The sequence below is a fragment of the Acipenser ruthenus genome, chromosome 36 (assembly GCF_902713425.1).
Source record: "Acipenser ruthenus chromosome 36, fAciRut3.2 maternal haplotype, whole genome shotgun sequence".
Classification (NCBI taxonomy): domain Eukaryota; kingdom Metazoa; phylum Chordata; class Actinopteri; order Acipenseriformes; family Acipenseridae; genus Acipenser; species Acipenser ruthenus.
Window position 1 is genome coordinate 10,136,816 of NC_081224.1, and position 22,953 is coordinate 10,159,768.

Sequence of the window (22,953 nt, forward strand, 5' to 3'; positions counted from 1 at the left end):
ATCTCACCAGAGTCTGTTAATGATCAGCCACAGCGACTGCACTACTGGGGTTGGTAAAACCACACCTTTCCACAGAGAGAACAAATACAGAGAGAGAGAGAGAGAGAGTTCTGAACATCTCCCAGCCCTTCACAATCTAAACCCTTTGCTTGATTCTCACCTGCACTCAGGTAAGCTCAAACTGGTTTGAAATGCTTTTAATACCTTTTAAAGAGCAGCTCATCCTGGAGCTCGGTCCAGTGCTGCTGAAACCTGACGGTCCTGTTCAATATACAAAGGGTTAGGCGCATCAATATCAGGATGCACGGAGCACAGGAAGAAACAAGGATTCAGAAACACTGAAAGAAACTCCCTGAATCGAATCCCACACGTTTGCCATTCAATTTATTCAGCATTTCTAAATTCAGCGCAGATTAAGTGTTGATTGGTTCTGGATGAAGAATTTAAAATCTGCTTTCTGTTTATTTTAGTTTATGTTTCTGAATTTCATTATTTTGTTTAATTACAGTTTTATAATTCCGTGATAATCAATTTGTATTTTTTTTATATATAACGCTTTACTGAGACCTGCATGATATTTAAAGCATTGAATCAGACTTTGTTTGAAAGGTTTGTCATTGAATTTATCAAGTTTTGCATGTCTAAGCTCAGCACTGTTGAGTGCTATGTAGTTGAGAATGAAATATTGAAAATGGAAGCAACAGTCCTGATTTTTAAAGTTTTTACGTTTTTAGAAATTTGAAAACGGTCTGCGTGAACTCTGTGGAGTTTGAGAAGTCAGCCTGATAAAACAAAATAAGCATATCTACATTATAAAATAGATAGATAGGACACTGCACATGGTACAATTAGACACGCAGTGACTGAAGTGGAGATTTCAATATTAAAATGACATTGACAGTGCTTGTACCTGTCTTTTGCTAAACAGGGTTTCATTATTATTAGTCTATTTAGCAGACGCCTTTATCCAAGGCGACTTACAGAGACTAGGGTGTGTGAACTACGCATCAGCTGCAGAGTCACTTACAATTACGTCTCACCCGAAAGACGGAGCACAAGGAGGTTAAGTGACTTGCTCAGGGTCACACAATGAGTCAGTGGCTGAGCTCGGATTTGAACCGGGGACCTCCTGGTTACAAGCCCTTTTCTTTAACCACTGGACCACACAGCCTCCTCCTTTCAAACAATGTATCTGATACAACAGTACCATTAATAAAACAACTGAAAAATTAAACTGGTATAAAAATCAGCACAAGGATATTCTAATCTGTGTCTACATCACAGTCTACATGAACAGCTCCTGTGACCAAAAGGAAAATATGACGGAGAGCTTATCTCTTAAGATACTGCTAATGGAAGGGGCTGGCACTTTCATGCATTAAATATTTTGTAAAAACAAAAAGTAGTTTTGGACACATAATGAATCTATTTTCCATTGAAAATGCTTTCTGTTTTTTCATGCAAATGCGTCTTCCATATGTCCCCATATATATCTATATATCTGTCCCTGTACGAGGTTGCTCTGTGTGAAAGGGTTTTAAACACTGCTTTTGTAAACCAGGCAGCCATACAGTGGAGTAAAGATGTGATTGCACTGCACATATAACCCTATACCTTTCTGTATCACTGGAGAAGTTTTTAAATTGGTGTGCTTGCTGTGATAACATGTCTATTGAAAAAATACCAAAGAAGTGCATTCATATGGGAGACAAAGGAAAAAAAAAAGATTATAAAACATGAACATTACAAACAGGGGGGGTGGGGGGGGGGTCAGTGCCTGCTGTTCCTTTTTAAATTCCTTTTTAAACACCAATGCACTATTGTGCCAAAGTGGCTAACAGTGTGCAGGTGTGCAGCGGTGAGCAATAAGCAGGCAGACACCGATAATCCAGGAGTATTTGATTTGTATTCCAATTTGTCTGATGACACAAAGACAGTAAATAACAGTGAGAACAGGCAATGCAGCAGCATGTGGTGTTCTGTTTTAATCCATGGGTTGGTCCCAAAATAATCGTCCCGATCTTAAACACCCACACGTAACACAGTCACAAGGCCACAGTGTGTGATATAGGGCTCGTGGTGCAAGTACAGTTATTCGTGAACAAGGTGCAGTGCAGTCTGGGTAAGTGCTGGCCTTTGACGAGATCTCCAGATTGTTCAGCCGTCTAATAACAACAAACAAACTGGTTCCTTAGACACGACAAAACAAACAGTCATGATTATAATACACATTCTCCTTCCGGTTCAGCTTTGACCACACAAAGGAACAGATCGCTTCGCTACGTCCCCTTTTGTACCGTCAACCATGACCCCTTGGTTAACGAGCGCAACTGCTCCTCCAATCCGAGGCTGCACGTCGTTTTCCTTCCGGGTCGATGATTTAGTGTACCAAGCTCCGCCCCCTTTCTAGATGGCTGACTTCCGCCTAACCCTGGGAATGAATTGTCTGGCCATCCAGACCGGGGTACTCTGTTCCCTTTACACAGCGCCCTCACAGGTCGGGAGGGAGATTTATCACCAAGAATCATGCTGTCTCTGTCACAACTAACCAGCCAAATTCCTAAGTATTTGTAATCTGCAATTTTTATTAATTTATAAACAGGCAAATGTGCATTAACTAAATATGAACTCAAAATGAACAATATTTAACAACTCGGCTAAACAGTAATAAACTAAAAAGTGGCAATATCTGTCCATATCTAATAAATCCATGTAATTCCTTGAAGTTATTAGTACCGGTTCAATATTTATCAATGATTTAAACTCCAAACTTCAGTTACAAGTATCTGTATATCTGAGAGCTTGCTGTCTTGCTGAACCACACCTGTTACCAGGAAGTTGCAAGGTCTATTATTTTATAATGGTCTATTGTGTGTTTATATCTGAGGCAAATCTGACTTCTCACTTCATAAAATACAAAGAGACACACGCATGCACAATGACACACAGCTTTCACAGATTATAAGAGCTTTCAAAACACGAAACCCAAATTGGTGTCTATGGTAACTAAAGGACAAGCAGACCAAACGCTGTGGCTTGTCGGCAGTCCACTGAAATGAGTCGGTGCTTAAAGGACTGAATTAAACAGGGATGGAGCAAAGACCAGTGGAAGCACCCCTGCATTAACCTGTCCCCCTGTAACACCTATCATATAGAAAACAGCTAGTGTGCTTCACATGGATGGAGGGGGGCAGGCTTCTGTTAACGCTGGTGAATAAAAGTTTTGCATCGCCCTAAAGAGCAAACTCATTCTGCTTGGTACAGTCGAATGAAACCTGCTGAATAATGTTACCTTAACATAGTGAATTACACACCGCTTTGTAGTTTTCCATAGACTTTTAATGATTTCGAAATCGAACAAAATTACTGTACTGCTGTTCTGGCTTCCGGTAGACTTTTTTTTGCAATATCATTTTGTAGTTTCTTGGATAACATGGTGTTAAATAAAAGATCTAAATTATGTTCACGGAGTTTTTATTTTGAAATTCCGTCTTAATCCTAAAGTTCTCGGTGATGCTAAATGTTCGGCCACAGCTGTGTGTTAGACGTGATACAGAGAGCTGGACATTATTATTATTATTTGTTTATTTAGCAGACGCCTTTATCCAAGGCGACTTACAGAGACTAGGGTGTGTGAACTATGCATCAGCTGCAGAGTCACTTACAACTACGTCTCACCCGAAAGACGGAGCACCAGGAGGTTAAGTGACTTGCTCAGGGTCACACAGAGAGTCAGTGGCTGAAGTGGGGTTTGAACCGGGGACCTCCTGGTTACAAGCCCGTTTCTTTAACCACTGGACCACACAGCCTCCTATGGACAGACACTTTTGCTGACCTGGTCTTCACTGCGTTTGTCTACAGCAACTCAAACTGATGAGCAGCTCCTGGACTCGGAGTCCTCTACATTGAGGTCTGCCTCCCACCACCCCCCTTCAGTCTCGCTAAAGTTAGGAACCTGGCAAGCGCTGGTAACTGATTCATCTAGGACTGGAGCGCACGTGCCTAAACCCAAAAGGGGACGAGGAAAAGAGCGAGAGAGAGAGAACGAAGAGTGTGGGACAGTGACGAGCCTGTTTGTGTCACGCTCTGTGATCTGTTAAACTTGCACTCTTGAAACCAGGAGAAGGTTTTTAAATCTGTTTCCTTATTGGCTGTTTTGTCTCTGGATGGGCCTTCCCTTCGTGTTGGTCTGCGTGTTTTATAGTCCCCTCTGGTTTTCTTTGAACCCAACAACTGTGCATTGGTTAACAAACCAAGACTCCCCTGAGACTTAACATAGAGAGGGGACAGGGGTGGAAATAAGACTCCTGTTGCATAGCAGCTTCCCCAGTCCTGGTATTACTACACACTTGATTAGCCACAGTGTTATTGGTAGCAAGCTCAGGTGTGTCTTATTAGACTCCTAGTAAAACCAGGATTGGATCAGTCCGCTATGCAACAGGAGTCTTATTTCCATCCCTGGGAGGGATAAAGATTTTTTTTTTTTTTTTTTTCCTTATAGGATAACCATGGCCTAGATAAACAAGACGGAATATGAGACCAGTATCTCAAAGCGTTATTTACAATCTGAAAACTGAAACGTTATTTAACCTTCATATGTCAGCTATATTTGATCACGGGTCAAATTGAAAGGTAGCGTTGACGATGTGAAATCTCAAACAGTTTATGAGAACTTGCAAAAGGAGAGTTTTACAAAAACACTGAATTTGATTCCAGTTGTGTTCGTTAATTTAAAAAAATGCAATATACAGATTATTATTATTATTATTATTATTATTATTATTATTATTATTATTATTATTATTATTATTATTTAGTTATTGAGGCTTTTATCCAAAGTGACTAACAGAGGGGGTGAACTCTGCATCACAACTGCTGCTGCAGAGTCACTTCCAGTAGGACCTCGTTTGTTTTGCGTCTCATCCGAAGGACGGAGCACAAGGAGGTTCAGTGACTTGCTCAGGGTCACACACAGGGAGTCGCTGGCTGAGCTGGGATTTGAACCGGGGACCTCCTGGTATTGAGCCCCTTTCTAGTATTATAATTATTAAAAGTCATTTTTTATATTTTACTGTGGTACAGAAATTCGTTTTTCACATGCAGCATTTGATTCTGTAAATAAGATAAAACGTCAAAATCGGTGCAAAATCAACGTGACGGAAGAGTTTCAGCTAAACGCCTTGGTAAGCGCGGTGGTATTTAGCATTCGCATTTCACATTCAGCGAGTGCGTGTTTTACAGCGTTAATGAGAAGCGATCTCACCAGGCGCTTCCTGTGCTATTCCGATAGTCGTGATATTCCAATGACGTGATATTCCAATGACGTGATAATACAGAGAGGCTCTGTTAACAGTATCGGCGATGACGTGTGTTTAGTTTAAACTTGAATTGCGAAACGTTTCTTCGTTGTAAACTAAACTGAAGCAGGTACATGTCTGAACTTGACAGTCGTAATTCTGTCACATCATCGGATGGAAATGAACAGGTATGCGGCCATAAAGGCATTAAAACCAAGCTGTGGTCAAACAGTGCTGTGACAGAGTGATAGCGCGCAATGCGCAATGCACCGCTACCTGTTGTGGTTTCCACGGCAACGAATCCCGTTGTCCATTAACACTGTGCTGTTCCAGTGACTGCCCTCCCCTCCCTCTGCACGCAGGTTCACTCAGGTCAGTGTGAGGAATGGGTAGTACAGCACTGTGCTGTTCCAGTGACTGCCCTCCCCTCCCTCTGCACGCAGGTTCATTCAGGTCTCGGTGTGGGGAATGGGTAGTACAGCACTGTGCTGTTCCAGTGACTGCCCTCCCCTCCCTCTGCACGCAGGTTCATTCAGGTCTCGGTGTGGGGAATGGGTAGTACAGCACTGTGCTGTTCCAGTGACTGCCCTCCCCTCCCTCTGCACGCAGGTTCATTCAGGTCTCGGTGTGGGGAATGGGTAGTACAGCACTGTGCTGTTCCAGTGACTGCACTCCCTCCCTCTGCATGCAGGTTCATTCAGGTCTCAGTGTGGGGAATGGGTAGTAAAGCACTGTGCTGTTCCAGTGACTGCCCTCCCCTCCCTCTGCATGCAGGTTCATTCAGGTCTCGGTGTGGGGAATGGGTAGTACAGCACTGTGCTGTTCCAGTGACTGCCCTCCCCTCCCTCTGCACGCAGGTTCATTCAGGTCTCAGTGTGGGGAATGGGTAGTAAAGCACTGTGCTGTTCCAGTGACTGCCCTCCCCTCCCTCTGCACGCAGGTTCATGCAGGTCTCAGTGTGGGGGAATGGGTATAAAGCACTGTGCTGTTCCAGTGACTGCCCTCCCCTCCCTCTGCACGCAGGTTCATTCAGGTCTCAGTGTGGGGAATGGGTAGTAAAGCACTGTGCTGTTCCAGTGACTGCCCTCCCCTCCCTCTGCACGCAGGTTCATTCAGGTCTCAGTGTGGGGAATGGGTAGTAAAGCACTGTGCTATTCCAGTGACTGCCCTCCCCTCCCTCTGCACGCAGGTTCATTCAGGTCTCAGTGTGGGGGATGGGTAGTACAGCACTGTGCTGTTCCAGTGACTGCCCTCCCCTCCCTCTGCACGCAGGTTCATTCAGGTCTCAGTGTGGGGAATGGGTAGTACAGCACTGTGCTGTTCCAGTGACTGCACTCCCTCCCTCTGCACGCAGGTTCATTCAGGTCTCAGTGCGGGGGATGGGTAGTAAAGCACTGTGCTGTTCCAGTGACTGCCCTCCCCTCCCTCTGCACGCAGGTTCATGCAGGTCTCAGTGTGGGGGAATGGGTATAAAGCACTGTGCTGTTCCAGTGACTGCCCTCCCCTCCCTCTGCACGCAGGTTCATTCAGGTCTCAGTGTGGGGAATGGGTAGTAAAGCACTGTGCTGTTCCAGTGACTGCCCTCCCCTCCCTCTGCACGCAGGTTCATTCAGGTCTCAGTGTGGGGAATGGGTAGTAAAGCACTGTGCTATTCCAGTGACTGCCCTCCCCTCCCTCTGCACGCAGGTTCATTCAGGTCTCAGTGTGGGGGATGGGTAGTACAGCACTGTGCTGTTCCAGTGACTGCCCTCCCCTCCCTCTGCACGCAGGTTCATTCAGGTCTCAGTGTGGGGAATGGGTAGTACAGCACTGTGCTGTTCCAGTGACTGCCCTCCCCTCCCTCTGCACGCAGGTTCATTCAGGTCTCAGTGTGAGGAATGGGTAGTACAGCACTGTGCTGTTCCAGTGACTACCCTCCCCTCCCTCTGCACGCAGGTTCATTCAGGTCTCAGTGTGGAGAATGGGTATAAAGCACTGTGCTGTTCCAGTGACTGCCCTCCCTCCCTCTGCACGCAGGTTCATGCAGGTCTCAGTGTGGGGGAATGGGTAGTAAAACTCTGTGCTGTTCTAGTGACTATTTATTATGAATATATATTTTACAAAAGTTAATTTTAAAATGTATGTAAACTGATGTATTACCAAAGTTCACAACGTTTTGGATAAAATGTCAATTGGATCCAGTGCAGTAGGTTTTGATTTTTAAATAAGAATTTTGCCATGGTTCATAAATGTTACTTATTAGTTTATTCGTTTTGCTGCGACGGGCCCAACATCAGCTCCAATAACACAGTTTATCCATGAAAATGTATTCTCGCAGGCGTTGTATAAATACACGTGCGCTTCATCCAAGGACCGGGTGATGAATTAATAGCTTAAACCAGGCACGAGATGCTAAGCAGAGTGCTGTTTTGATTGGGCGCCGAGGGGCGTGAGGAATCCCCCTGATGACATCACACGCAGCGTTGCCAGGCAACACGACGCGGGTGTTGAATAAACAAAAGCGCTGTTTTTACCGGTGCCGGTGAGAAGCTTGCGTTTGTTTTGAAATTAGTATTTTAAAAAATAATTTGCTCCCAAACACCTAGTCACAGCACCTCAATACAGATAAATGTACACCATTACAAGTTTATCAATCATAAAATCATAACCGGCTATCTGGCCTGTAAGTTTCCCCTGAGTGTTATATATTTTTTTCTCATTTAGTTTTACTTTTACTACATATAAAGTTGAACTCTTTTTATATCGCTTCAAAAAGGCGAGGCAAAAAATAGTCATTTGACTTTAGCAGTTCACACATACCCTGGCGAAATACACTTTGAAATGTTGTGTTGATACAGCAGAGACGTCTGCTTTGCTGTGGAACTCAGAAAGCAGTATTATTAATATTAGGCGTTGCATTGGGTACACCATGTTCTCATTAATCGCATTTATTTTCAATATACAGCCTATTAAACTGTACGTGCTCCACATATTTAAATCCTTAATAAAGCTTTCAAAATACTGAGCGCACTGCATTCTTATCGAGTGTTTTGCTACCGTCCTTTTTTTTTTAAAAAAAAGAACATTCAAATACAGTACAGACTCACTTAAACGTAAAAATGTATTTTTTTTAAGCTGAGGGAAAACAAGGCCACTTTTTTTTCAGTTACAGTAGCTTGAAAGCTGCTTCCAGGAGACCTAGTCTGAAGCTGCTGTACCAAACTCCAAGTCTCCCCTGGTGTGCCTCGCAGTGGCACTGAAACCACGTTACCAGCTGTGTTCCCTAGGCTTGGATTTCCCAAAGCGATATTAATTGTGAAAATCAGTCGCCTGTTCATTGTGAGTGATATTAACCACAGTGATATTATCAGGTGCGAGTCCTTCTTGACTCCCATTACATCCTGGCTGGGTCATTTCAGTGCGGTGATAATAATATTTGGTTCCATTAACAGGGTCTCGTTTCACAATCATTAAACAGAGCTGAGAGGGAGTTGGAGATTAACAGAGTTTTACTTAAGAGTTCAGAGTCCGAGAGTACAGGTAATAGCAATAAGGAACACTAAAAGGTTTGAAAATCGAAGCAGACAGCTAGGCAATGACAAGGCAAACACTCCCTCATAAAACCAGAAGGAAATCAACAGGGCCATGTTCCTCATATCTGCAGTCTTGCTGCTGTGTTTTCAAAGCCCATGTTAATTTGGTTCAGGTTTGCAATATCGCAGTTATCTAAAGTATTGTTGTTGAGCTTCCCTTTTTATTTAGCATTTTCTGTTTGTCTTCACAGCCTGGTACACCAGAGTGTCGCCGCTAACCTGTCCCCCACCTGCAACACTCTGCCCCTAGCGGAATTAGAAATACGTCGGAGTGTTGCAGGGGGGACAGGTTGGCGGTGACACTCTGGTGTACCGGCTGAACCTGGAGAGAAGACATGTTTGAGAGCTCTAGGGAAGCCATGGGGGTGCTTTAAAGAAGAACACATTAGTTAAGATAACTGCGCAGTTTCAGCGCAGCACATTGACAACAAAAACACAAGGAGACTTTACCCACAAGATGCTCCTGGCTCTTACTTCTAGACCTTGAGAGAGACTTCTAGTCAAACACTGGTCAAAGTTTCTTTTAGCAGTGCTGTAGAAAGCATTTCAATCTTGTGTAACTGTCTTTGAGAATTTGTGATACCACAGGGATGGAAATCGCTTGTTACCTATACACCGGGGGCTAATCAAGCTTGTGGTAAAACCTGGAATGGGTGAAACTGCTGTGCAATAGGACTCTTATTTGCATCCCTTTTAATATAAAGAACTGTCAAAGTTCAAGATCTCTATCACAGGAATGGAAATAAGACTCGCATAGCAGTTTGATCCACTCCTGGTTTTACTATGAGCGCACCTGAGCTTGTCACCTAATCAAGCCTGTAGTAAAACCTGGAGTGGGTGCAGCTGCTATGCAGTAGGAGTCTTCTTTCCACCCCTGCACAAGACTGATTTCTCTTCTTTTTTTTCTGTAGGAAAGACGTCGTGAAACAAGATGGGCTGCTTTGGTTTCCTAAAAACGATGATGTTCGTATTTAACGGCGTCATATTTGTAAGTCCTTGCAAAGTCCCTTGCTGACTGGTTTGAAGGTTTAATGATCTTTTAACAAAGTGCAGTTTTGACAGAATGTTACAACAAATGTGTATTAGTATCTTAAAACATGGAGTCTGTTTCTACACCTGGTTGAAGAAATCCCCACCCCTTCAACGGCTTAACCAACCAGCTGCTTCCCTTATTGACTGACATGCTCTGCAGCCAGTAACATGACCCTGGCAGGACGTGAAGCAGCTACAGACTTCCTGCAAGGCAAATCAAATTAAAACCCTATAATAAAATGAACACAAGCGCACATTTTGAGAACTGTGTAGCTAAGCACAATATGGGTCAGTTTTACTGCCTTGTTTAGTTAGGTAAAGTTATCTGAGAGAAATGGTTTTTATAGGGGACAACAGTACACAAGCCCCTGGGAAGAAAGCCAGCTCAACAAAGAGTATAAGCCAGAATGTCATAAAAGTGCCAAGAGCCAGCAGTTTCGGTGTTATTTGTAAACAGTATTATCAAGCAGGAAACGCTTAAAAGGTTAGTCGGAGGTTTATCACCTGAAAGAGAACAGCACATGATAGCATTAATATGTGACTCAAGGGGGCTGTCCCAAGATCAAATGGCCTTTAAGTCTCCTCTTCCTGGATGTTTTCCTGGATATTTTATTTCCTTCAGTATACCGTTCCCTGTCCCTTCATTATTAACTTTTCCTTGTGATATTTAATTTCCTTTAGTGAAAAAAGAAAACCGCCACCCCATTCAATGTCAATGGAGCCATCTTTCCATGTAACGTGATCTAACTATTCTTAGAACTGCATTTCCTTATCAGCGCGATGTTATTTGATTTTCCCAGTCATTCAGTCATTGGATTCGAATGAACATACGAAATGTAAATAACACAGGAACAAAAAAAAAAATGAACGAATTCTCTCGCCCACGTACCTTTCCTTATTTGCTTCCTGTTCCTTGTCTAGTCCTTGAAACTTTTTAAAAACAACATTCCTGGTTTTCAGTTTCTTTTGAAGGAATCTGAGTGGATGTTTTAGAGATAATTGTTCAGCTGCTTTCATTGGAAGCCCATTGAATGGACTAACAAACAGTGACTTCGATGGAAGAGAAGCTCATTGTAATAGAATGCTCCCCATTACAATTCTGATCAGTGATGTGCTGGAATTGATTATAAATGGAATTGGAATTGAAAAATGGACCCCAGGCTGGTTCATCGCAGTATGTTCGCTACTAAAGACCATTCGAAGATGCTTCTAGTTAGTTCCCCACAAGGGCTTTTTGCATCATCAGTGTGGCTAATGAAAGATAGGACCTTCTGCGCCAGGGTGAGCTTCACTGCTGACATTACCATGGGCTAGTTGAGTTCATTGAGCTGCTAACGAGACAGTGTAATGTTGCTGTTTTAAATTCATTAGAGGCTCTCTTGCACAGGTATAGAAGGCAAGACTAGTAATCAAACGAGAGCAACCGGAATTATCCCGGGTTTAAAAGGCATGTCGTATGCAGACAGGCTAAAAGAATTGAATCTATTCAGTCTTGAACAAAGAAGACTATGCGGCGATCTGATTCAAACATTCAAAATCCTAAAAGGTATAGACAATGTCGACCCAGGGGACTTTTTTGACCTGAAAAAAGAAACAAGGACAAGGGGTCACAAATGGAGATTAGATAAAGGGGCATTCAGAACAGAAAATAGGAGGCACTTTTTTACACAGAGAATTGTGAGGGTCTCGAACCAACTCCCCAGTAATGTTGTTGAAGCTGACACCCTGGGATCCTTCAAGAAGCTGCTTGATGAGATTCTGGGATCAATAAGCTACTAACAACCAAACGAGCAAGATGGGCTGAATGGGGCCTCCTCTCGTTTGTAAACTTTCTTATGTTCTTATGAGTCTCTCACGTTGATTCCAGTATTGTTGTTCATCAGATGGGGAAGATGCCAGCGATGTCAGAGTCTATATATTTGCAAACGGTCAGAATTGCAGCACAGACCTCTGCTGACACGAACACAATGCTTGTTTTGCTTTTCCAGTAAACCAGGTGGGGTCGGCAACACAAAAACAACACAGACTATTGTCACAACGAGCGCACGCCAACGTGTGGTTAATGCTGGCAGCTGACATGCAAATGATCCAACTTCCTCTTCCTCCTCCTCCTCCTCCTCCTCCTCCAATAACGTACCTGCCATTTTTCTTTTCATTGTTAACATCCCGACAGCTTTTCACACTTCTAACTTTAAAGTCTGTTTCAAAGCTCTTTTCAAACTGTCCGCTCTAGTGCACTGGGGGTTTGGGATCTGTCCTCTAAATCACTGCAGGAAGAGCAATTTGTGTTTATCGCTGCTTCTTGTTTGACAGCGTGGCTATATAATCCTTACACTACCAGTACACTAGAGCAGCCATTTTGAAAATAGCTCTAAGTGTATAAAGCTGTCAGGATGTTAACAAGGTAAAGAAAAATGACAGCTGTGTTATTTAAACAGTTGTAGCAACACGTGGGGACGGGTAACCCGTGTTTTTCGGAGCCCCAGTACTAACTCTTTAAGTTTCACGTTGACCCAGAGAACTACTGGGATCCTGAATTAAAGTGAGTTGAAATGGTCTTCTGTAGCTAGGCTTGAGGGTGTGGAGCTTAAACTTTTTAAAAAATGAGTTTCATTGATGTGTTGAAAAACAGAAACAAGGACTGGAAACCAAAGGACACGAGTGTGAGAGAATGACAGGCATTTCAAGCCCTTCCCCACTCCTTGGAGATGGGTTCATTATTATTATTTATTTCTTAGCAGACACCCTTATCCAGGGCAACTTACAATTGTTACAAGATATCACATTATTTTTTTACATACAATTACCCATTTATACAGTTGGGTTTTTACTGGAGCAATCTACGTAAAGTACCTTGCTCAAGGGTACAGCAGCAGTGTCCCCCACCTGGGATTGAACCCACAACCCTCCAGTCAAGAGTCCAGAGCCCTGACCACTACTCCACACTGCTGGCCGTTCTGCTTTCTCAGAGAGCAGGGCTTAGTCTCTGCCCATTTAAGATCACCAAACTCACCATTGTGACCCACCCCCGTCTGAACCCACACTGAACCGTCAAACGCGTCATGATCCGTTTCTGCTTAGAAGGCTGTTTTTATTTTATTTTTTTCTAACCCTAGTACCAAAGTGCACAAGCGAGAAGCCGCAAAGTTAATTTTCAAGCCACTTTTTGTAATAATTGACTGGTTTTATTCCTTGTATAAAGGTAACAGCAAGCGAATGTAATTGCACTGTAAATGCGAAGTAAAAACCTATATTAGCATTCTATCACGCCGCTGCTTACTCAGGATCCTGATTTGACTTGACGTCAAACCTGAGCCACATATGCAAACGAGGTGGGTCACGTGACATGCGATCCCAGCAGTGTTCTGAAACTAGTTTAGTTCAGCCACAAGTCTAACGGTACCGCACTTGAATTCTGATTGGACCTGAGAATTGAGCAGGAACAGCCAGTGCAATGCTCCGATCTGAATCCACGACACCGCCCCCTCCTGACTGGATTTTTAAAGAATATTTCAAACTGCAGCCCGACCGAACCAAAAAAAAATATATATATATATCTCTTGTAAAATGTAAACTGGGCCTGAGAGTAACGATGTGTAACTGCAATTTTATAAGTTAATGTAATTAGTTACAGTTTGGGTTAAGGAAAAGTAAGGGGGTTACTTATTTACAAATACAATCTTGTTTTTGAAATGTAGACGTTTACACAAAGTAAAATGCATTAGCGCATTACAGTATACACAAGTCATTGCTGTAATACATCGTTACAGTGTGTCTACAATACAGCCCAGGACACCCATATCACAAATATTTGCCTTTTATTTAACTAAGGATATGTATGTAAAATGTGGTATTTTGGGATACAATGTGAAAGCCTTTTACTACAAAGAAACAGCTGTTCTATATCCAGCACCACACTTAACAAGACTGGACTGTGGTTCTGTATCTGTAGTTATACATCGTACAGGAGCTGCTATTATTAAGGAAAAAAAGGATCACATTCTTCGCAATTGTATGAACAATAATCAGTCAGCTGGCAACTGGTTAATTGCTTGACGTTTGTATCTGAGAAATGATACAGGGTGTCAAGTAACTGAGTTCATGCAGGGTGTAATCGGTTAGTATTTGTTTTAGATCATTCAATAGACCCATAACCAACGTCCTTGAAATTCTTATTTATATAATCAAATAGCTCGCGATGTTGAGAAACTTCAGCTATACACATACACACACAGTAAATAAAGATTAGCCATTAAACAATTCAGCCATACAGAAATCTATATTTAACTCCCAGGCCTGGATACAGGTTACCTTTTAAAAGCAGCTTCCCCTACACTGTCTAAAGTCTTGTGTCTCTTCCTCAGCTCGCTGGAGCTGGAGTTCTCGGAGTGGGGATCTGGGTGAAAGTGGACGGAGCCTCGTTTACTAAACTCCTGGACACGGTCAGTCCGGACCTGAGCCAGGTGGTGAATGTGGGCTACCTGTGCATTGCCGTGGGGCTCGTGCTTCTCGTCATGGGCTTCCTGGGCTGCTGTGGGGCCATAAAGGAGAGCAAGTGCATGCTGCTGCTGGTGAGTGTGGATCTCAGTGTCACTGCTGGGGAGTGTGGATCTCAGTGTCGATGCTGGGGAGTGTGGATCTCAGTGTCGATGCTGGGGAGTGTGGATCTCAGTGTCGATGCTGGGGAGTGTGGAGCTCAGTGTCGATGCTGGGGAGTGTGGATCTCAGTGTCACTGCTGGGGAGTGTGGATCTCAGTGTCGATGCTGGGGAGTGTGGATCTCAGTGTCGATGCTGGGGAGTGTGGAGCTCAGTGTCGATGCTGGGGAGTGTGGATCTCAGTGTCGATGCTGGGGAGTGTGGATCTCAGTGTCGATGCTGGGGAGTGTGGAGCTCAGTGTCGATGCTGGGGAGTGTGGAGCTCAGTGTCGATGCTGGGGAGTGTGGATCTCAGTGTCGATGCTGGGGAGTGTGGATCTCAGTGTCGATGCTGGGGAGTGTGGATCTCAGTGTCGATGCTGGGGAGTGTGGATCTCAGTGTCGATGCTGGGGAGTGTGGAGCTCAGTGTCGATGCTGGGGAGTGTGGAGCTCAGTGTCGATGCTGGGGAGTGTGGAGCTCAGTGTCGATGCTGGGGAGTGTGGAGCTCAGTGTCGATGCTGGGGAGTGTGGATCTCAGTGTCGATGCTGGGGAGTGTGGATCTCAGTGTCACTGCTGGGGAGTGTGGATCTCAGTGTCGATGCTGGGGAGTGTGGATCTCAGTGTCACTGCTGGGGAGTGTGGAGCTCAGTGTCGATGCTGGGGAGTGTGGATCTCAGTGTCGATGCTGGGGAGTGTGGATCTCAGTGTCGATGCTGGGGAGTGTGGATCTCAGTGTCACTGCTGGGGAGTGTGGATCTCAGTGTCGATGCTGGGGAGTGTGGAGCTCAGTGTCGATGCTGGGGAGTGTGGATCTCAGTGTCGATGCTGGGGAGTGTGGAGCTCAGTGTCGATGCTGGGGAGTGTGGATCTCAGTGTCGATGCTGGGGAGTGTGGATCTCAGTGTCACTGCTGGGGAGTGTGGATCTCAGTGTCGATGCTGGGGAGTGTGGATCTCAGTGTCGATGCTGGGGAGTGTGGAGCTCAGTGTCGATGCTGGGGAGTGTGGATCTCAGTGTCACTGCTGGGGAGTGTGGATCTCAGTGTCACTGCTGGGGAGTGTGGAGCTCAGTGTCGATGCTGGGGAGTGTGGATCTCAGTGTCGATGCTGGGGAGTGTGGATCTCAGTGTCGATGCTGGGGAGTGTGGATCTCAGTGTCGATGCTGGGGAGTGTGGAGCTCAGTGTCACTGTTGGGGAGTGTGGATCTCAGTGTCGATGCTGGGGAGTGTGGATCTCAGTGTCGATGCTGGGGAGTGTGGATCTCAGTGTCACTGCTGGGGAGTGTGGATCTCAGTGTCGATGCTGGGGAGTGTGGATCTCAGTGTCACTGCTGGGGAGTGTGGATCTCAGTGTCGATGCTGGGGAGTGTGGAGCTCGGTGTCGATGCTGGGGAGTGTGGATCTCGGTGTCGATGCTGGGGAGTGTGGATCTCAGTGTCGATGCTGGGGAGTGTGGATCTCGGTGTCGATGCTGGGGAGTGTGGATCTCAGTGTCGATGCTGGGGAGTGTGGAGCTCAGTGTCGATGCTGGGGAGTGTGGATCTCAGTGTCGATGCTGGGGAGTGTGGATCTCAGTGTCGATGCTGAGGAGTGTGGATCTCAGTGTCGATGCTGGGGAGTGTGGAGCTCAGTGTCGATGCTGGTGAGTGTGGATCTCAGTGTCGATGCTGGGGAGTGTGGATCTCAGTGTCGATGCTGGGGAGTGTGGATCTCAGTGTCGATGCTGGGGAGTGTGGATCTCAGTGTCGATGCTGGGGAGTGTGGATCTCAGTGTCGATGCTGGGGAGTGTGGATCTCAGTGTCGATGCTGGGGAGTGTGGATCTCAGTGTCACTGTTGGGGAGTGTGGATCTCAGTGTCGATGCTGGGGAGTGTGGATCTCAGTGTCGATGCTGGGGAGTGTGGATCTCAGTGTCGATGCTGGGGAGTGTGGATCTCAGTGTCGATGCTGGGGAGTGTGGATCTCAGTGTCACTGCTGGGGAGTGTGGATCTCAGTGTCGATGCTGGGGAGTGTGGATCTCAGTGTCGATGCTGGGGAGTGTGGATCTCAGTGTCGATGCTGGGGAGTGTGGAGCTCAGTGTCGATGCTGGGGAGTGTGGAGCTCAGTGTCGATGCTGGGGAGTGTGGATCTCAGTGTCGATGCTGAGGAGTGTGGATCTCAGTGTCGATGCTGGGGAGTGTGGAGCTCAGTGTCGATGCTGGTGAGTGTGGATCTCAGTGTCGATGCTGGGGAGTGTGGATCTCAGTGTCGATGCTGGGGAGTGTGGATCTCAGTGTCGATGCTGGGGAGTGTGGATCTCAGTGTCGATGCTGGGGAGTGTGGAGCTCAGTGTCGATGCTGGGGAGTGTGGAGCTCAGTGTCGATGCTGGGGAGTGTGGATCTCAGTGTCGATGCTGGGGAGTGTGGATCTCAGTGTCGATGCTGGGGAGTGTGGATCTCAGTGTCGATGCTGGGGAGTGTGGAGCTCAGTGTCGATGCTGGGGAGTGTGGAGCTCAGTGTCGATGCTGGGGAGTGTGGAGCTCAGTGTCGATGCTGGGGAGTGTGGATCTCAGTGTCGATGCTGGGGAGTGTGGATCTCAGTGTCGATGCTGGGGAGTGTGGATCTCAGTGTCGATGCTGGGGAGTGTGGATCTCAGTGTCACTGCTGGGGAGTGTGGATCTCAGTGTCGATGCTGGGGAGTGTGGATCTCAGTGTCGATGCTGGGGAGTGTGGATCTCAGTGTCGATGCTGGGGAGTGTGGATCTCAGTGTCGATGCTGGGGAGTGTGGATCTCAGTGTCGATGCTGGGGAGTGTGGATCTCAGTGTCGATGCTGGGGAGTGTGGATCTCAGTGTCGATGCTGGGGAGTGTGGAGCTCAGTGTCACTGCTGGGGAGTGTGGATCTCAGTGTCGATGCTGGGGAGTGTGGATCTCAGTGTCGATGCTGGGGAGTGTGGATCTCAGTGTCGATGCTGGGGAGTGTGGATCTCAGTGTCGATGCTGGGGAGTGTGGATCTCAGTGTCGATGCTGGGGAGTGTGGATCTCAGTGTCGATGCTGGGGAGTGTGGAGCTCAGTGTCGATGCTGGGGAGTGTGGATCTCAGTGTCTACTTATTGATTCCAATATTGAAAAGTTACACCCATACAGCTTAAACGTTTATCTTTAGACACAACTAATGTGGCACTGAGTTATAAATAGAAATCAGTTCATGATCGGTTACCCGATTCTCTGGGAGACAGCTCGGGTACGCAGGTGGTCTGTGGTCAGGAGAGGATTCAGGTAAGTGCCTGTCTTGTATATCTTACCTAAACGTGTGTGTGAAGCTAAACCAAGGTCCGCTGAGTTCCCACACTCCACTCGGTTCCTTGTCTTGAGGACAAGTCCTCTCTCTGCTGATAACAGCATGCCTAGCAGCTGTGTTCAGGGCAGTGTGCTCCATGACCTTCATTAACCTTCATTAACCTTTGTTATGCTTCATTAACCTGCACCTTCAATCCAATCCCCTGCATCAGTCACACAGCTGTGTGCTTTCTCTCCCCAGTTCTTCATCATTGTGCTGTTGATCCTCGTGGCACAGGTTGCTGGAGCTGTGGTGGTTCTTGTCTTCTCCTCTCTGGTAAGAAGGAACCTGTATTGTGTCCTCTCAGTCCCTCAGCTCTAACCACTAGAGCCACACTGCTTCCCTCCCTCCCAGTCCCTCCTCAGCTCCACTAGAGCCACGCTGCTTCCCTCCCTCCCAGTCCCTCCTCAGCTCCACTAGAGCCACGCTGCTTCCCTCCCTCCCAGTCCCTCCTCAGCTCCACTAGAGCCACGCTGCTTCCCTCCCTCCCAGTCCCTCCTCAGCTCCACTAGAGCCACACTGCCTCCCTCCCTCCCAGTCCCTCCTCAGCTCCACTAGAGCCACACTGCTTCCCTCCCTCCCAGTCCCTCCTCAGCTCCACTAGAGCCACACTGCTTCCCTCCCTCCCAGTCCCTCCTCAGCTCCACTAGAGACACACTGCTTCCCTCCCTCCCTCCCAGTCACTCCTCAGCTCTAAATCACAAAAATGGTAGTAAAAAAATGTCTTTTAACATTTTTTTTTAATGGATTTGAATTGATTTTTCTAGGCTGATGTAATTGTCGCTCAGATTGGAAATGTTGCGAAAGACAGTCTGGAAAAGGACTTCGGGAAGCAAGCGGACATTACGACCGTGTGGAACACGACCATGGAGCAGGTGAGAAGAGCCCGAGGCTGCTGGCCTGCCGCAACGTTAGGAAAATCAATTCTGATGCCAATGTTTCTTTATTGTTTTTAGCTGGAGTGCTGTGGATTCAATAACTACACGGACTTCGACAACTCTCCCTTTAAGAACTACACCAAACACTACCCCTCGCAGTGCTGCAAGGAGACAGAGCCCTGTACCGAGGCTGAGGCAAAGACATCGGTACTCACCACTGATATTTCTTGATCTTTCATAGATACATCTTCAGTATAAATTACAAGGGTCTATTGCAATGTAGAGACCATTATCTTGGATCTACAGCTCTGGCTAAAAGTTTAGCATCCCCCTATAGAGTGAACGAATTCTGCTTCGTACAGTCGAATGAAACCTGCTGAATAATGCTACGTTAACATATTGAATTACACACTGCTTTGTAGTTTTTCATATACTTAATGAAAAAACGGACATTTTACAATGTGACATTTCAAAATCTAAATACTGTACTGCTATTATGGCTTCCGGTAGACTTTTGCGATATCATTTTGGAGTTACAGTGATTACACGATGTTAAATAAAAGATCTAAATTATGGTCTGTCTCAGTCCTAACATTCTAGGTGATGCAAAACATCTGGCCACAGCTGTATAGCGAATGCTTGTGCAGGGCAGGGACAGTGTGTGGATTTATCTTTCCTTTAAGCACAAAGGAATTGTACCTTTTCAGTCCTGAATCGTATTTTTGTTGTGCTGAAGAATGCTAAATTATATCATTCAAAGGATTTTTTTTACATATATTTCTACACTTCCTCAGAGGAGGTCCAATGTGATTTCCGACAGCTCTAAGATACTGAAAGGGTTAAAGAACTTGGGGGGAGCTAAATTTGTATCAAATAAATTGGACTAAATAAGTGATTTTAACTGTTCCTGTAGTCATGGCGTCATTCTTGTTTGTAGCACTGACTCTTTTAAGGTGATATTTTTACCCTTTGGTATGATTGACACCCCTTGTTCTAAAATGTTTTTAAAATCTCTTTTCCAGCAAATCGCCGGGTGTTATAATGCGATCCTGAATTTCTTGAAGGACAACTCAAAGATCCTGGGAGCGGTAGCCTTGGGGATAGGTGGTCTGGAGGTACGGAGCGAAAAAAAACAACCAAACAAGAAAAAACGAAACAAGGCCCTAAATAAAAAAGGTTTAGACATTGTGTACCGAACAGCTCGTCTTAATCTCAACGTGAAGCCGTCTCTATCTGACTTTTTCACTGGCTTGTTCATAACGCCTCCACACAGAGCGTGTAACATCAAGTGCTGTATGTTTGTCACCTCACAATCCACAGGACAGAAACAGCTCATGAAAATCAAACTAATAATACAGCATGCGCCTGCCTTTGATTTAAAAAACGTCCAGTTTGAGAGAATTAAAAACATTGCTTAATTATGACATTTTGACCTCCTTCCCAATATATTCCAACGCGATAATCGTGACCCGAGAGGCATGTTGGTTAGTGTGTTTTTGTCACGTTAGCGGAGGTGTTGGGTATTCGCACGCAAGGGGAACGCCACGCCACAGAGATTCAATAGGAAGACGAGGCGACAAGCTGGGTTTCTTACACTTAAAGGTTATTTTCAGCCCAGCCGCACCTCAATTCTGATCTTTATTTGACAAAGAATTGCAAACAGATTTCTCCCAATGTGAGCAAACTCATAATAAAGTGCATACTGAGCAAGCTTGAGGCGTAGATAGAGACTGAACTGCTCCCTCCCTCACCCCCTAAGAGAAAGGGTGCTCCCTCCAGTCCAGGGCAGGCTTGAGGCACGGAGACTGAACTGCTCCCTCCCTCACCCCCTAAGAGAAAGGGGGCTCCCTCCAGTCCAGTTCAGGGCAGGCTTGAGGCGTGGAGACTGAACTGCTCCCTCCCTCACCACCTAAGAGAAAGGGTGCTCCCTGCAGTCCAGGGCAGACTTGAGGCGTGGAGACTGAACTGCTCCCTCCCTCACCACCTAAGAGAAAGGGTGCTCCCTGCAGTCCAGGGCAGGCTTGAGGCACGGAGACTGAACTGCTCCCTCCCTCACCCCCCTAAGAGAAAGGGTGCTCCCTCCAGTCCAGGGCAGGCTTGAGGCACGGAGACTGGACTGCTCCCTCCCTCACCCCCTAAGAGAATGGCTAGTAATATCTTTCTACATAAAACCCCAGAATGCTGTTAAATAACTGTGTGTTTTTTTCCCTTCTAATTTCAGATTGCTGCAATGGTGGTGTCCATGGTGCTGTACTGTCAGATTGATTCAAAGTAACCCAGGGAAAACTGGATCAGCACAACAAGACGACAACCACGAACCTCCCACGGACACCCCAGAGAAGCACAGACCCCAAACCCCCTTAGAAAAGCGTCCCAATATAGTCAACCATTTATGTATCTTTCCCTTTTTGTCTTTGAAACCCACAGCCAGCTGTCTTTGCCGTTTTTAATCACAGGCAGCTGCATGCTGTATTATTATTAGCTGTTTGATTTGTATTAGCTGGATTATGAGGTGCCAAACATACAGCGATTAGCTTTGCCTGCGCAGCTGCATGCTCTGTGTGGAGGCATTATGAACAATCCAATGGTTAGCTTCAAATCACATGCATGGTTTTACCGTCCTGTACACTTGGTGAGGCTTGCATCCCAGGGGGTTAGTTTTGAGCTGCTCTGCAGATCCAATCGCCAGCCGTGCCCCCCCTGTAACGCAGGTTAGGTCAGCCCTCCCAGAGCCGTCTAGTGCACAGCGAAACCAAAGGAAGTCTCAAGTGGCAGACCACTAGATGACGCTGGATCTTCTTTCAGAGACTGATCTAGCCTTGTCTTTATAAGTCTATGGCAGTGCAGTTAGAACTGAAGAGCAGCTCCTGAACTCTCAGTCCAAGCAGCTGAACAGCATAGCGAGTAACGATTAGAAAGCAAATTCAGTGCCAGTTAAACACGCACAGATATCAACATAGGATACAAAGATACGCGCTCTTTCAAGGTAATATAGACCCCTAACAAGGTAACGTTATTGTAACACATGCCAAAGCTTATGGGATCGTTCCAGTACAGTCCATACAATGTGTATATATCTATATATCTATATATCAAATACACATCCTATTGCAGTCTCCTCGTGTTGTCATATAACGCTGAAATAAGGTAGAGGAATTGATTCGCTTCAGCACACACTCAACCAACGCGCTTGTGTTTATTAATAATAATAATAATAATAATAATAATAATAATAATCATAATAATAATAATAATAATAATAATAATAATAATAATGTAATTGCAAAAATAAGTCTTTATTAAGTGCATCATAACAGTAAACGATCATTTCGACCCTTCGGTCTCAGTCACATCAGCTGATAATAGGTTCACTTCTCGTCCCCATTTCTAACGAGCATGTCAACGCTGAGCTGAATCAACATTCAGCTTAGCAGTTAACATTAGATAACACTAGCACTTAAAATCGTTAACTCGTGTTTCAAAAAGAAATCTGCAATGAGATTACACATGAAAATAAAGTTAGAATCAGAATTTCAAATAAACTATACACACACACACACACAAGTTGACATGTATAATAAATGACAGGTTTTCATATTGAACGAAACCTGTCATTTTGGAAGCCTTGTGCATTTTATAACAACGATGTATTAAAAAATTATAATATATATATATTTTAATGTGTGTCTCCATGTAGGCTTATAAAATCAAATCCACTGTAACGAAACTTTGTGAAAATTAAAAAAGGTTTTGTTTATTGAATTGTTGAAATAAAGTAAATTATTGTTGTATTTTTGTGGCTTTGTGTGTTTTACAGGAGTTACAGGGTGTTTTCTATTTCTTATTAACAGAACATTATTATTATTATTATTATTATTATTATTATTATTATTATTATTATTATTATTATTATTATTATTATTATTAAGTCGGCTTTTCAGTACTTGCACAGCAGTTGTCGGTGTTTTGTTCAGCTATCCTCTGTCTCCCTCTTATGTTCACAGATGGTAACTACACCATGTTTGCACAACTTAAAATTACATTAGGATGTATTCAGCAATGCTTATTAAAAACACATGCATACACAATATGAACTGTAAATCAATAGAACTCTAGTGTTTCGTCTTTAAAGTAAACGGTGTGTTTCTATTAATAAATATTTTCCTTGGATAAAGGCATCTGCCAAATAAATACATTTTTTTTTAAAAAAAGC

The 22,953-nt window shown here is 45.0% G+C and overlaps 1 protein-coding gene across 1 annotated transcript; it reads left to right on the forward strand.

The window, feature by feature from the left end:
* Window positions 1–61: 61 nt before the first annotated feature.
* Window positions 62–22,451, forward strand: LOC131706658 (tetraspanin-1-like). Its single transcript, XM_059008186.1, has 8 exons — window positions 62–170; window positions 9,781–9,857; window positions 14,266–14,472; window positions 18,064–18,138; window positions 18,630–18,737; window positions 18,819–18,947; window positions 19,763–19,855; window positions 20,962–22,451. The coding sequence occupies exons 2-8, from the start codon at window positions 9,801–9,803 to the stop codon at window positions 21,013–21,015; spliced, it is 723 nt and encodes a 240-aa protein (XP_058864169.1). The 5' UTR covers window positions 62–170; window positions 9,781–9,800; the 3' UTR covers window positions 21,016–22,451.
* The last annotated feature ends 502 nt before the right edge of the window (window positions 22,452–22,953 follow it).

Excerpts from the sequence above, each read along its gene's own strand:
- LOC131706658 (XM_059008186.1), top strand. The coding sequence starts at position 9,801 with ATGGGCTGCTTTGGTTTCCTAAAAACGATGATGTTCGTATTTAACGGC. Across the intron at positions 18,738-18,818 it reads GGAACACGACCATGGAGCAG|CTGGAGTGCTGTGGATTCAA; the intron begins GTGAGAAGAGCC and ends TATTGTTTTTAG. Across the intron at positions 18,948-19,762 it reads AGGCTGAGGCAAAGACATCG|CAAATCGCCGGGTGTTATAA; the intron begins GTACTCACCACT and ends TCTCTTTTCCAG.